A 14,244-nucleotide genomic window follows, 5' to 3' on the forward strand; every position below is an offset into this window, starting at 1 on the left:
TCTTTCCTCATTTCTAATACGGATACGTTTATGTACGGCTTTGGAATACCCTAGCAACGTGTCTTTTCCATTTTCATCATTTGTGTGGGTTTCTATAAGCCAGACTGCACTATACAGACTTTCCACCAGAGGTAATTAGTACTACGGGGGTCGAACTTACTTACTGTAATCCGATTGGTCGTGATGTGAATAATATTACCTATACTAAGTCTGTGTATCCTAACTTAGGTATATACATTTATAGTATTGTACTTGTAATAAATAAATAAATAAAATAAAAAATCTTTTTTATTCGAATAAACTTTTACAAGTACTTACGAACGTAGGTACGTAATAAAATAAAACGACTGAGACAGACGGATGGAGTGGAGGACAGACACCGAGGTAATACCAAAAGTATTCCGTTTTTAATTTAAAGTACAGACATTAAAACTAAAAACTAAGACAAAAATCAAAAGTAGCAAACGTAGGTAGGTAAGTACATCAAAGAAAAGTAGCTTTTGCTGGACGATTCGATACAACCCTTCAAATAGGCACTACATAATGTAATATGCAATACTACAAGTCGAATAAACGTAGGTACGTATAGCTACCTAACCTACATTTTATGAGTAGATTTCCCCATATAGGTAAATTGCACATAAACAACTTTAGTTTTTATCGAAATTGATTGGGTTTTTAATCAGCAAATCATTTGTGACTATAGAAAAAAGTTCTCAGTGGTTGATAATAGAATGTACGCAAGACTATTCATCACGAAACTTCGTATAAATAAAACATATTTTAAAAATATTTTAATATTTATTTTATGTTGACGGTCCTATGAAAAATTATGTTGTTATTTACAAAATTATAACTAATTACATAATATAATATGGCACTAATAATAAAATACTGAAACTCTTGGAATATGCCTTTATTATATTGTTTACGATTCTACGATAGGTAACAACACTAAATATAGTAATTAAAGCTTGAATCAAAATTAAAAGTAAACAGCTATATCATATAACATCACAGTTCATAACATAACAGTGTCTTACAATGAAATACAGAAGACCGTGGGAATATTTATCTAAAACACACTCGTTTCCACTTTTTTGCTTTTTTCTTTGCAATTATGAAACAAATATTTAGTTAATCACATTTCAACTACTTACAAACATTTTGAACTTCGTCTTATGCATCTGTAAGCCAGTGGTCTCTAAGAAAGTTTTCGAACAGTGCATCTTGCCACTTGCCAGCGATGGACCTATGGATCCGAGACAATAAAGCTTAGAGCACTCAGCGAACGATGGAGAGACTATACTTGGAGTTTATCTACGTGATCAAATCAGAAATGAGGAGATCCATAGTAACCACAGTAACCGTCATGTCCAACTGCAGCTGTGGACGTCTATCGGTTGATGATGATGATGAATCCAGTTGAAGTATTAACGTAGGTTTTCATCAAAACAAATTCAGAACTCTATTGATACCTTCCTGCAAAGCTTTTGTATCGCACAAATCGGAGGTACTTTCCAACCTTAAACATTCACTTGCTATTGGGCAGTTGTTTACTTCCGATTTGTTGTTCATGCAACATTTTATACGTGCTATATCGCATTGTAAAGGAGTTTTCCTCAGTTCGTTATTTATTACTTTTAATCCACTGTTAACTTCAGACGTTTTTTGCAAGAATCGTTTTGCTTTGAAAGATACACTCTTTTCAGGTATAGCGTCAGTCTGTGGAATTGCAAATTTTTTCTCTACCGACGAAAGAGGAGTGCTTGTAGAATAATATAGTCGCGGAATACTAATCGGTCTATTGTAGCTCACATCTTCGTTTTCGGTGTAGATTGATCCGTTAATTAGTAAGCCCCAGTTTTGTCTTTTATCATCGAAATTATATCTATTGTCGAGAACAGGAATTTGCAACCCGTCGGTGTCTATCCTAGGACTTGTTAAAGGTGCAGGAGCAAGGTCCACGTTCACTAAGTGCAAAAATCCCACAATCAGTGTAAGTAATGTCGCCATCTGAAAAGGGAACGCAAAATATTATATTTATTTATCTATGTGACATATTATCTTCGATACTATTATTGAAAGATTTGTTTATTTATTTGTAATCGATAAACTCTGAAACTACTGCACCGATTTAAAAATTCTTTCACCATTAGAACGCTACTTTATCCATAAGTAACATAGGCTATAAACCGCGGAATAAATTGCGGAATAAATTGCAAAAGCTAGTTACAGCTCAACTGCTGAATTTAGAAATTTGTGATTCCTTCTATAATTTACATCAGCGCGAAGCGGGGGCGGGTCATCTAATTTAATACCAATTTAAATTATGTGATTCGGGCGTTATTGATAAAGTCTTTTAAAAGTGGATTTAGAATATGCCAATTTATCTTCTAAATAAAAAAGAGATAAAAATGTAAACAATAGGATTACTGACCATACAAAGTTACACAACGATATGTTCTTATTATAGTCACAACAATAAATAAATAAACCGGTCCACATTCCACTTGGAGGTCAGTACCACTAGATTGTAAGTAAAAATTTCCACTATCAAGCTAATTTCATTGGTTATTATTTAAATGAAATAGTAGGTATAGTACATACAAGAAAAAATATTTTACAATCCATTCCAATGATCAATATCTACTTAAAAAAAACAAACAATACTTCGGTCTATACACACAGAAGCTGGTTGAAAATAGTGTTGTCCACTAATTTATATTATTCAATACCAGATTTCCGCGACTTCGTCCGAGTGGATTAAAGTTTTCTAAACATCCCGTGGGAATATTTCCGTTTTCCGGGATAAAAGTACCGAGCATATCCATTTCCAGGATGCAATGTCTCTGTACCAAACACGCACCAAACATTAAAATCGATCATAACAGATGGGTCGTGAGACAGACAGACGCACTTTCGCATTTATAATATTAGTAAGGATTTTATTTATACAATCAGTGAGTAGTTAACACTATTAATTATTGTTCAAGCAAAATACTGTTAAGAAGAATTATATAAAACCACGGAAAGGAAAACTATTAAATCCAATGTAATCGCTTAAGATTTCATTTAAGCACGTGATAAATAAAAAAGTAACTTACTTTTGTAACACTAAGTACTATGACTCCTTAAAAATCTTTTCTAGTATAATATTACTGGAAATTACTGAATACAAGTTAACGTGTGATCTAGTCAATAGGTCAGTTGCTTGTGGAATCACACCTCTTTCGTTGGCGAATAAATACTTACAATCGCGCGGCGCATGCGTCAGTAACACTCGTGCGTCTCAGTATTTGCACTGGGGTTCTGTCACCAGATTATGCGGGTTGTAAAAAAATCCCACTTATATGTATAAACAGTTGGATAAAGGAGCGATTTTTGTAAAGGTCTTTTAAGTTATTATTTTTTAGGGTTCCGTACCTCAAAAGGAAAAACGGAACCCTTATCATCACTTTGTTGACTATCCGTCGGTGTGTCAAGAAACCTACAGGGTACTTCCCGTTGACCTAGAATCATGAAATTTGGCAGGTAGGTAAATCATGAAATTTGGCAGGTAGGTAAATCTTATAGCTGAAATTTGGGGAAAAATCTGAAAACCGTGAATTTAGGGTTGCGTCACACAAAAACAATTAAATTGTGGTCATATATCTAATAATTAGTATTTTCAATTTTCTAAGTAAGATTCATAACTCTATGGTGGATCATATGAAAGGTCTTCACCTGTGCATTCTAAAACAGATTTTTATTTATTTTTATGTATCATAGTTTTTGAATTATCTGTACCTAATACTATTCTGAATTTTAAAAAAAAGCGACTTTATACTTTCACGTAAGGTTTTTTTACACCTTTATTACCTGTTATCTCCCAAAGCCACCATGATCCAAACAAACGTTCCTACCAGTGTCGGGGAAAATATGCAGTTAAACTTTCAGCTTTTATAAAATAACGAAGGTCTGGCACGTGCTAGCTCTCTCTCTATTAGGTCAGAAGTCTGCAGCTCAGTCAGCTCCGAATAAAGCCACTGCTGTTATTCCTGACGTCAACCGTATTTTGTTACCACATCCGATGTGGTAGACATGTCGTCGTTGTAGGTCTTTCCGTCTTGACAAATGATTCATACATGTCCACGAAACTTTTTTCCACGGTTGAATAAGTCGATACGCGAGCGACATTTAAGTACAGTCACAAATGAACCTGTCGCAATCTAGAGAGCTATAGTGATATGTCTCCTTATTCGTTGCGGGCGAGCACATCAAACCAAGAGTCATCATGAGCACGGCCAATTTTTTTCTATATTCGACGAGCTTCTGCCATCGCTACCTACCCATATTGGTTTGTTATATATATATTGGTTTGTTGGATTGTCCTTCAATCACGTCGTAACGGAGCAACGGATCAAAGATATATTTTGCATGGGTATAGTTGAAGACCTGAAGAGTGACATAGTTTTCTGTATTCCACTAGCTTCTGCCATCACTATCTAGTATCTAGTATCTACCCATATTATAAATGCGAAAGCATGTTTGTGTATTGGTTTGTTGGTTTATTGGTTTGTGCTTCAATCATCACTATACCCATATACCCACATACCCATATAATATTATAAATGCGAAAGGTTGTTTGTTGGTTAGTTGGTTTGTCCTTCAATCACGACGGAACGGAGTAACGGAACAACGTAATTTTTTATATGGGTATAGACTATAGTTAAAGACCTGAAGAGTGGCATAGGCTACTTTTATCCCGAAAAATTAAAGAGTCCCCACGGGATTTTTGAAAACCTAAATCCACGCGGGTGAAGTTGCGGGCACCAGCTAGTTGATTATAATAACTGAATATAAATCAGCTGTGTCCCTCTTGTCGTCTTTCAGAGACGCGGTCGGCCTATCTGCATTTTAGCGTGCGTTACCGAAGCAAACAGGAAGGCTTCACCCACTGATGTAGGAGATTAATTTATACTGTGGCTCCACCCAGAGCACACATGGTATACCTACAATATGGCAGAGGCAGACATGTTCTGTCTAAATGTCTACTACTCAGCTGTGATAGCCTAGTGGTTAGGACTATCGCCTCCTAATCGGCGGTCGGGAGTTCAATCCCTGGCACGCACCTCTTACTTTTCGGAGTTATGTGCGTTTTAAAAAAATAAAAAAATAAAATCTTTTTATTAAAAGCATCTAATGTTAGTAACTAATAATACAATTGTGGGAAAAAGACAGTTTTTTATTTTTATTTTATTATTTGCATTTACAAATGTGGCCTCACCAACACTTGAACAAAGTGTTCAAGCATTGGTGAGTCCATTTTGCTCGCAAACATGTTCAGGATGCAGTTGGTACTTGAGCGCAGCCTTGTCAGCAGTGATGATGACTTCTTCCGCATTACTGCAAAGAAGTCATCAGTCCGTTCATCTGCGAAACATTCCAGACGCTGAACAGAACCGCGACAAGCCCAACAACATCCTGAACCCATTGTTATACTGCACCCTTAAGGTGTCTATGGCCTTTTTCGAATAGTTGACCCATAGGCTACCCGAGTAGAAGTTTTGGCAGTAAGCCTTGAAGAGCGTTATTTTTGCCTCTTTACTACATCGGGTGAACCTGCGGGCCAGCATATTACACCTGACTGCCAGGGCCCTTCTCTCTCTCTCGATGTCGACATGATCTTTAAGGTCCTCCGTAACATAGTGACCCAGGTATTTAAATTGTTGCACACGTGTGAGTGTAGCGCCGTTCAGTATAATTTTTGGCTCATATGTCACCTGCTTACGAGGAGCCTTAAAGATCATGTACTGACTTTTGGTCACGTTGTACATCAGACCATGTCTGGTAGCATATTCCTGGCAGGTTAGAAGTAACTCCCTGATTGAACCAGCCGTGGGACCCAACAACACCATGTCATCGGCATAGCTTAGGTTGTTCACGCTAATGCCGTCTATCCAACAACCAACTGGCTTGCTGCTGAGCTCCACGATTAGCTCGTTCACATACAGATTGAAGAGCTTCGGCGAGGTCAACCCCCCCTGCCTCACCCCGCACTCCACCCTGTATGAATCCGAGAGCTCCCTCCCCCACCTGACATTATTTATCTGATTTGCATACCAGAACTGCATAACATTAAGCAACTCCTGTTGCACGCCTGCTTTCTCCATCTTTCTCCAAAGTATATCATAAGAAACTAAATCAAAAGCTTTGGAGAGATTGAGGAAACAGGCGTACACAGGTGTCTTTCTCGTTGTATAATATTGTACAGTCTCTTTTAAGGCTAATATTGCGGTCTCAGTCGATAATCCAGGTCGAAAGCCGAACTGAGCATCGTGGAAATTGAGTGTTTCGCTCAGCTTTCTATCAAACAGACTGTCCAGAACCTTAGCTATAATAGTAGCAAGTGATATGGGCCTATAATTGGACTTATCAGAAAGATCACCAGTTTTATTTTTTGCGATAGGGACCACTATAGTTCTCATCATGTCACCCGGTAGATACGTGTGACTCACGCAGAGTGAATAGAACATTGCTAGTACCCTGGGTAAGTGAAAACCTGCGTACTTCAAATGTTCGATGGTCAGGCTGTCGTGGCCAGGCGACTTTCCTCGGGTCATTTTTTGAATAGCCTCTGATACTTCCTTGGTAGAAAAACGCAGTAATTCCTTGTCACGATTTATCTGAGCATCGAACACTTGAGTCGACGGCCCCAGCGGTGACGATACCCTAAAGTGGTCCCTGAACAGATTGGCTATTTCTTTCTGCGTGCTACACCCGGCGACACTCACTGTGAACTCACACTGTGACACTCACACAGAATGGCTGATGGGGGTGGGAATTAAAGTCACCTAACATATAGACACATTCCACCGCATTGTTTTCGATTATTGCCTTAATTTGACTTATAATTTTAAGTATATAAAAATTTACTTGAATTAACGGTGAAGCAAAACAGTGAGGAAACCTGCATGCTTGAGAGTTCTCCATAATGTTCTCAAAGGTGTTTGAAGTCTGCCAATCCGCACTTGGCCAGCGTGGTAGACTATGCCCAAAACCCTTCTCACTCTGAGAGGAGACCCGTGCCTGTAGTGAGCCGGAGATGGATTGATTTATGGTGAGTGTACTGTGATAGCGTTATTCACGTTTCCGGTCGAAATCTAATAAAAATATGACGTGTTTACATAAGCGAGGGGTAGATAAAAGTGAGTAAGCAAGTTGAGGTTTATCTTTATGGGATTATGTAAGGAGCAGATGAGTCAAATGTCTGAGTCTTAAAATGAGCCCATCCGACCATTTACGATAAGTGTGTAAACGCCATGTAGATTGTAGGTACCTAGTAGCGTTAGCACTATTATATTATTCTGTGCTAGTAGGTAATAGGGTCTTGGGCTGTAGTAATAAAATGATGTGATTTTTTATATAGCGGTAGTATAGGGCTAGAATTAATTATTAAAGACAATAATTTAAAAAAACATTTTTTTTAAACTTTTAACATGAACGTCACGCTGTACGGACGGTGATTAAAGATGTCACAATCATACTCATGGGAATTGCGTAAGTGTGCGTGCATGTCGGACCAATCAGTCGCGAGCAAGCGCTCGCAAACTCACACATTTAATTGTACCTTACCTATGCCGATACGAATTAAACACAAGCATGAGTCAATCGCCCTCATGAAATTCAAGAACTATACGATGGTACGGAACCCTTCGAGTGCGAGTCCGACACGCACATGACCAGTTTTTAAAGTATTAGGTAGGCACTTAGGTTTAGTAAATAACTTTCTCCAAAAGTCGAAATCATTATTTTTAAAGAGAAGCACTAAAAAGCATAATAATTGAGCTGGGAAGAGTACTTTAATGATCTAACTTGACACCTAGTCATTAAATTAGATAAGTATATTTCAGCCTGGGCGCGTTTGGAACGCTCGTAGCTTCAGTCCTTCGCGCGTTTGGAACCCTCGTAGCTTTAGTTTTAAGTTGGCGTAACAATTATCACCACTTAGGTACTATATCATCATCTTACAAATGCAACAACCGACTATCAAAAAGTGTAATTTATTACATACTAGATGACGCCCGCAACTTTGTCCGCGTGGATTTAGGTTTTTAAAAATCTCGTGGGAACTCTTTGAATTTCCGGGATAAAAAGTAGCCTATGTACTTCCCCGGGATGCTATATCTGTACCAAACTTCGTTAAAATCGGTTGTACGGATGGGCCGTGAAAGGCTAGCTAGACAGACAGACAGACAGATACACTTTCGCATTTATAATATTAGTATGGATTTTGAATAAACTTTTTTTTATTTTGACTTTGAGTAAATTTTATTATTCGGTAAAATTATTTAATTACCTACTCCAACAATCACATAATATACGTGGTCAAAAGTTATAGGGTCACAGGTTTAATCCCTGTTCCATCGAACTAATATTATTTTACACATAATGGAAAGGGGATTTTAAATTCATAACTTATTGAAAACTGCAAAAAATACAGTAGGAAGGTACCTATTTAATCATTTATTTGCTTTGGCAGTTAAGAATTTGTTTCCAATTTTTCACTGTAGCCAGAAAATAATATGCAAGTGGTGAAATGCAGCGATATATTAATATCTATCCGCTTGAAACCTTTGAATCCAATTTTAGGATTCCGTACCTAGAAAGGAAAAAAGGAACCCTTATAGGATCACTTCTTTATCCATCTGTCCGTCTGTCTGTCTATCCGTCTGTCCGTCTGTCTGAATGTGCGTCTATCCGTCTGTCTATCGTGTCTGTCAAGAAAACCTATAGGGTACTTCCCGTTGACCTAGAATCATGAAATTTGGCAGGTAGGTAGGTCTTATAGCACAAGTAAAAGAAAAAATCCGAAAACCGTGAATTTATGGTTACATCACAAGAAAGAAATTAAAAAGTGTTCATGAAGAAATAATATTGGTATTTTCAACTTTCAAAGTAAGATTATGTACCTACTTATACTGAGTGGGCCATATATGAAAGGGTAAAGCCCTGTATATTCTAAATCAGATTTTATTTATTTTTATGCTAAATAGTTTTTGATAAAATGTCTAAAAGATACGACTTTAGTACGGAACCCTCGGTGAGCGGGTCTGACTCGCTCTTGGCCGGTTTTTTTAAAAGCTCTCACGCAGCGTCCTAGACGTCTGGCAGGTAAATTTTAAAATCTAAGCACTTGAATTCATAGATATACCTAATACATAATTATCTATTTAACAGACCTGAGCAAATGATATTTTAAGACAGCATTATTTTTTTCAATTTAGAACGTTACTTTATCAAAGAAACAGCCTCATCTATCAATGCCACTAGTCCTGTTTAATCTTGTCCACAAACTTCATTAGGTCATCAATTCCAACCACAAGTAAATTAAATACCAAAATTTCTACTAACATCCTGTATATCTAATAAATAATACGTTCACAAATAACTAAAAAGAAAAATCATTAAACAGTGTTTGTATAAGATTTAATGTTTTATTAATCCATTTTGTTCATCCATTTAAGTTAAAATTTTGTACAGTTATTGTTGGTAAGATTGCTTGGAGGTTTCTGACAGTAAGTACCATCAACGTATACGTGGTGGGCAATTCGTAAAACTGAAAAATGCAAAGCATATGTACCCTACCGTGTATGGTATAGTTTTTTTTTTTTTTTTTTTAAAGATATAGCGAGCAAACGAGCAGGCGGGTCACCTGATGTTAAGTGATTACCGCCGCCCATGAACATTTGCAGCACCAGAGGAGCCGCCGATGCGTTGCCGGCCTTTTAGGAATTTGTTGGTCCGCCCCTTGAATAACCCCATGTTATAATCTAGTGGGAACACCGCCGCCGATGGGAGTTGGTTCCACAGTTTGCACGTGCGTGGAAAGAAGGATTTGGCGTAGCGGACGGTCGAAGTGCACCAGACACCCAGATGGTGAGGGTGAAATTCCTTACGGTGGGTGGCGCGCACTAAATAAGTAGTAGGTACAATCTGAATATGGAGGCAATGACTGCGAATTAGGTTTACAAAAACAGATCTCATATAATCCTTAGTCTGTGCTTTGAATCTGTTACACACACCATCGCTATGTTACAACTTAAGTTTTGACTACTTGTTTTGCGTACACTATACTATACTATGCTATAGCAGCTCTAATAAGTAGGAGGTAATTTGTAAAAAGCAGAAATAAATTAAGAAATGTGGTTCCTATATTATTTATTTATCGTTTAAATTATAATCATAATATTATTATTTATACTATAAAAACTTAAATAATAAAATTATGTACATATTTTGTCATGATAATATTAATAATCATAATCAGAAATTATGACAAATCTATATTAGTATTGGACTTAAATACTTACACGACACGATAATTAGTATTGGACTTAAAGCAAAGTCCTCCTTTTCAGTGGAAAAATTGTGAAAAGAAGGGCAATACTTTTAACATAGTCTGATTATAACATCGTTTTGTTGCATAGTGCTATACCAAGGTTTTTGAAAATCTTTTTGTAGGTAATCTACACTGTTTGACTAATCATATTGCTGTAGGTAGGTATATACAGTGTTTTACTAATCATCTTAACAAAGTACAGCGATGAGACTTTGTCACAATGTTGTTATTTAACTATTATTTATTACCATGGTTACTCAAGCGATTATTATAATTAGTAAATAAATGAATATTTCACAGGAACATTTTATTTGCTAAAATACGAAAGGTAAGCTATTTTAAACAAAGTTAAATGGTTACTTGTTACAAATAAGATTTGTTGTAACCCATTTGTAACCACATTGTATCTTTACGAATGATTATATTTTATTTCTTTAGGAACAGGAAACAATAGGTACAAGATACAAAAGGGTGCAATGACGGTCATATTGCTAAAGCGATCTCTTATAGAAGTAAAATTATTGAAGTATATTAAACAGATAGTAAAATAAAAGGTATATTGTATCAAATAAATACCTATGTAAATATAAATTAATGAATAAATATCACATATTATATTATAAAATTATAACAAATAAAAGAAGTTATAATAATAGAATTACTAACATATATTCTAATTGTAGAGACGACTTTGTGATTAAGTTAGAAGTAATACTATTTTCATATTGATAAATTTAATGTGCACTTCGACATCGTGTTAAGCCATTTTAATCAAGCTAATTTTGCACCTAGGGATATTATTTTAACGATCATTTAAATAATATTTTTTAATTATCCATAATAGTCCATATAAGAAGTTATTTTAGTTAGCATTGCGCTTTGAATGCGCATTTTAGCCAAGTTATGTCAAGTTTATGTATTACATTGATAAGGCAGTCTTATTGACAAGAATAGATTATCGTGAGTGTAAATCCATTGAATAAGGACACCGGACGGGTTTGAAACTAGTCGGACATACTCCGACAAATAATTGAGATCAGCCGATCATACATATTATATTTTTATTTTAAAATATTATCTAATATTCCAATTGGTAAAGCTAAACAATAAGCCAATAAGTTAGTTTTTGATAGCAAAAATGCGCACCGAATTGAAAACCCTGTCCTTTTTTGAACGATTGAACTTTCATACTTCAGAAACTTTCTAAAAATACACAATATTTTCTGCGAAACTTCGTACAGTGTCAAATTATCATTATCACATAAGTAGGACATCTATATGATTAAAAATATCAAACACTATAGGAACAAGGTATCACACATTATTACATTACGTTTGTACACCCCATCTGAGTCGTTTAGTATGATGACTCGTTTAGTATTGGAAGTAATTAGCTGTCCATTCACTTTACTAGTTAAACCATGCAATCACAATTCAATTAAGTGAGACACAAATATTTTCAGATAATATGCGGGAAATATGTACTTTTTATCATAAATAATAAGTATATACATGCGTTCAGGTGCTAAAACGAAACTGATTTTTAGCAAGAATGTAATAATGTTTTTAGCAATAATGAATATATCAAAGGAGTGGCAAAAGTTAGCCGCGATAGAAACTAAAAATCAAATGCCCATAAATATAGAAATAATCGATTTTTTAACGATCATCTACAGAACGAAAACAATCAAAATTTATAGATACAATAGATGGCTCTTTAACTTGTATATAAATAAAACTTACAGAGTATCATCATCCATTCAGCATTAAAAATGCAATACTATGTAATTGCTTAGTGCTCTTAATTAAAGTAGATAGAGATTTTACACGTTTAACAGACACTTATAATGAATATCTCTATCAAAATCTGAATATTCACCATTCCTGGGTATACCTCGTCCATTTTTAGGCCTTAGGCACAGTTCAAAGCTTTGACTTTCAACCAACTCATTTTTAATTACTATTCCTATGAGTGCCCTTAACTCGTAGTATATCGCTGAAAGCAAAATATTTTGTTTGTACTTTCGATTTTTTTAACAGTGCGTTTTATTACTTTATGAGCTGATTTTAAATCTTCAGCCAAATTTTAACTGGGGAATCGTTTTCATAGAATTTCAAAACAAAAACTGCCTAAGCATTAAATTAATTTCTCAGTTAAATTGCGATTGAAAAATTGGCCCTAAAAAACAAAGTGAGGGCCCTATTAGTTTGTTTTGATATTGAAATTCCCGTTATTTTCACTCTAGAGCCCATTCCAGGCAAAAAATTCATATGCCAAATTCTAAGAAAAATAAGAAATCGTCTAAGAGCTCTGCTAGACCTGAGGCAAATTAATAAGGCAAACCTAAGAGCAGTGAAAATCGAGCATTGAATATAATATACAGACATTCAAAAGCCTTATATAAAATAATATAATATAATATCTATTAATTAATATGACATAATTTCAAAGCAGCACTTGGCTAACTTTCAAACTTCTCCTTCTCATTTTATATAGGTCTCAACTATCAACCAGCTCTTCTCTTTTGAAAGTACTGAAATTTATTTATCACCATTAGTTGTACTTTTGGATCACAAGGACTGCCATAAATAGAAGGGTCTTCACATCCAAGAGCTTCAAAGCATTTATTTGTAATTTGAGGACGGTTACAACAACTTATTATGGCTCCATCACAAAGAGATGGCACATAATTTTTAGAAATGCTTGCTGGTGATTCAAGCATTACTTCTGGGCGTTCTGGTACGTAGCCAGTGACAGAAGGATTCTGCGCTCTTGGAGGTGAGTTGATTTGATTTGGATTTTGTGCAGGTTCAGCACCAGCTTGAACAGTTCCATGATCTACTGGTGGCACAGGTATATCCATGGGTTCTTCAGGAGGAATGGGGTCAAAATTAATTGGTCTGCTTCCATCACCCGTACTAACGACATCATTTAAATTTGGTTTGCTTGTTACTACACCCCAATTTTGTCTTTTATCATCAAATCCACCTCTATTATCCAATGTAACGCTGCTATTTGTAGTTGTTTCAATACCATTAGCTGGCTTATCACTACTTGTAGGTGGTAACGGTGGTTGAGGTGTAGGTTTACTTACTGGTGGTGCAGGCCCTTGGTTATTATTTGTACAACCGCAGTCAAATTGTGGTATGTAAAAGAATGGAATATAGGCTGGTATTGGAGTGTAGGACGGTTGCGGTACGTTTTGATATCTAACATCTCTAACTATTTCATGCAACCTTTTGAATATAAGGTTTAATGGATCTTCAGTGCCATATACAGCAGTATTATGAGAATTGTCTCTTTTTACATTTTGAGGTTGGCTTGGATAAGACAAAGCAGCTGGATAATCATATGGTAAATATTCAAATCCTGTGAAATCGTAAAAACGTTTTTGTCGTTGACTCTCACTGGCATCGTTGTCATTCGTTGGATGTCTAGCATTATTTGGTTCACTATCGAGTGTTATATCTCTTTCAATACTTGCAGTAATAACTGGATGAATATTTTCAATGGGATCACTGGGTGCAGCTTTGGAACATCGTTGGAAGACCATTACACCAAATAATAGTAGCAAACCTTTCGCCATCTGAAATAAAATAAGGAATAATAATTAAAAAACAAACTCGACCACATTTCTATATAATTACTTAAGTATTGGAATGGAATTTCGTCCATGTGGATTTAGGTGTTTTAAAATCCTGTGGAAACTTTGATTTTCCGGGACCAAAAGAAGCCTGTACCATTTTATCGAAATCGGTAAAATTGATGGGGCGCGAAAAGCTAGCACTTCTGCATTTATAATAATACTAGATGATGCCCGCGACTTCGTCCGCGTGGATTTAGGTTTTTGAAAATCCCG

The 14,244-nt window shown here is 35.8% G+C and overlaps 3 protein-coding genes across 4 annotated transcripts in view; 1 reads left to right on the plus strand and 2 right to left on the minus strand.

The window, feature by feature from the left end:
- The window catches only part of LOC117987029 (uncharacterized), a 191,278-nt gene that overhangs the window by 44,014 nt on the left and 133,020 nt on the right, over positions 1-14,244 (plus strand). The window lies entirely within an intron of this gene.
- Positions 901-3,245, minus strand: LOC117987033 (uncharacterized). The gene is made up of 2 exons (XM_069502014.1): positions 3,108-3,245; positions 901-2,016 (listed from the first exon to the last, which is right to left on the minus strand). Exon 2 carries the CDS (start codon positions 2,014-2,016, stop codon positions 1,450-1,452), a length of 567 nt encoding a protein of 188 aa, XP_069358115.1. The 5' UTR covers positions 3,108-3,245; the 3' UTR covers positions 901-1,449.
- LOC117987027 (uncharacterized) overlaps positions 10,187-14,244 on the minus strand; it is a 31,820-nt gene continuing 27,762 nt past the window's right edge. For both annotated transcript variants that reach the window (XM_034973990.2, XM_069502013.1), the window contains one exon: positions 10,187-13,971. In XM_034973990.2, coding sequence (XP_034829881.1) covers positions 12,892-13,971 — 1,080 coding nt within the window. In that variant the 3' untranslated portion in view covers positions 10,187-12,891. The remainder of the gene's footprint in view (positions 13,972-14,244) is intronic.

This window comes from Maniola hyperantus, chromosome 12 (genome assembly GCF_902806685.2).
Source record: "Maniola hyperantus chromosome 12, iAphHyp1.2, whole genome shotgun sequence".
NCBI classification, from domain to species: domain Eukaryota; kingdom Metazoa; phylum Arthropoda; class Insecta; order Lepidoptera; family Nymphalidae; genus Maniola; species Maniola hyperantus.

Coding starts and splice junctions, on each gene's coding strand:
- LOC117987033 (XM_069502014.1), bottom strand. CDS start 2,016: ATGGCGACATTACTTACACTGATTGTGGGATTTTTGCACTTAGTGAAC.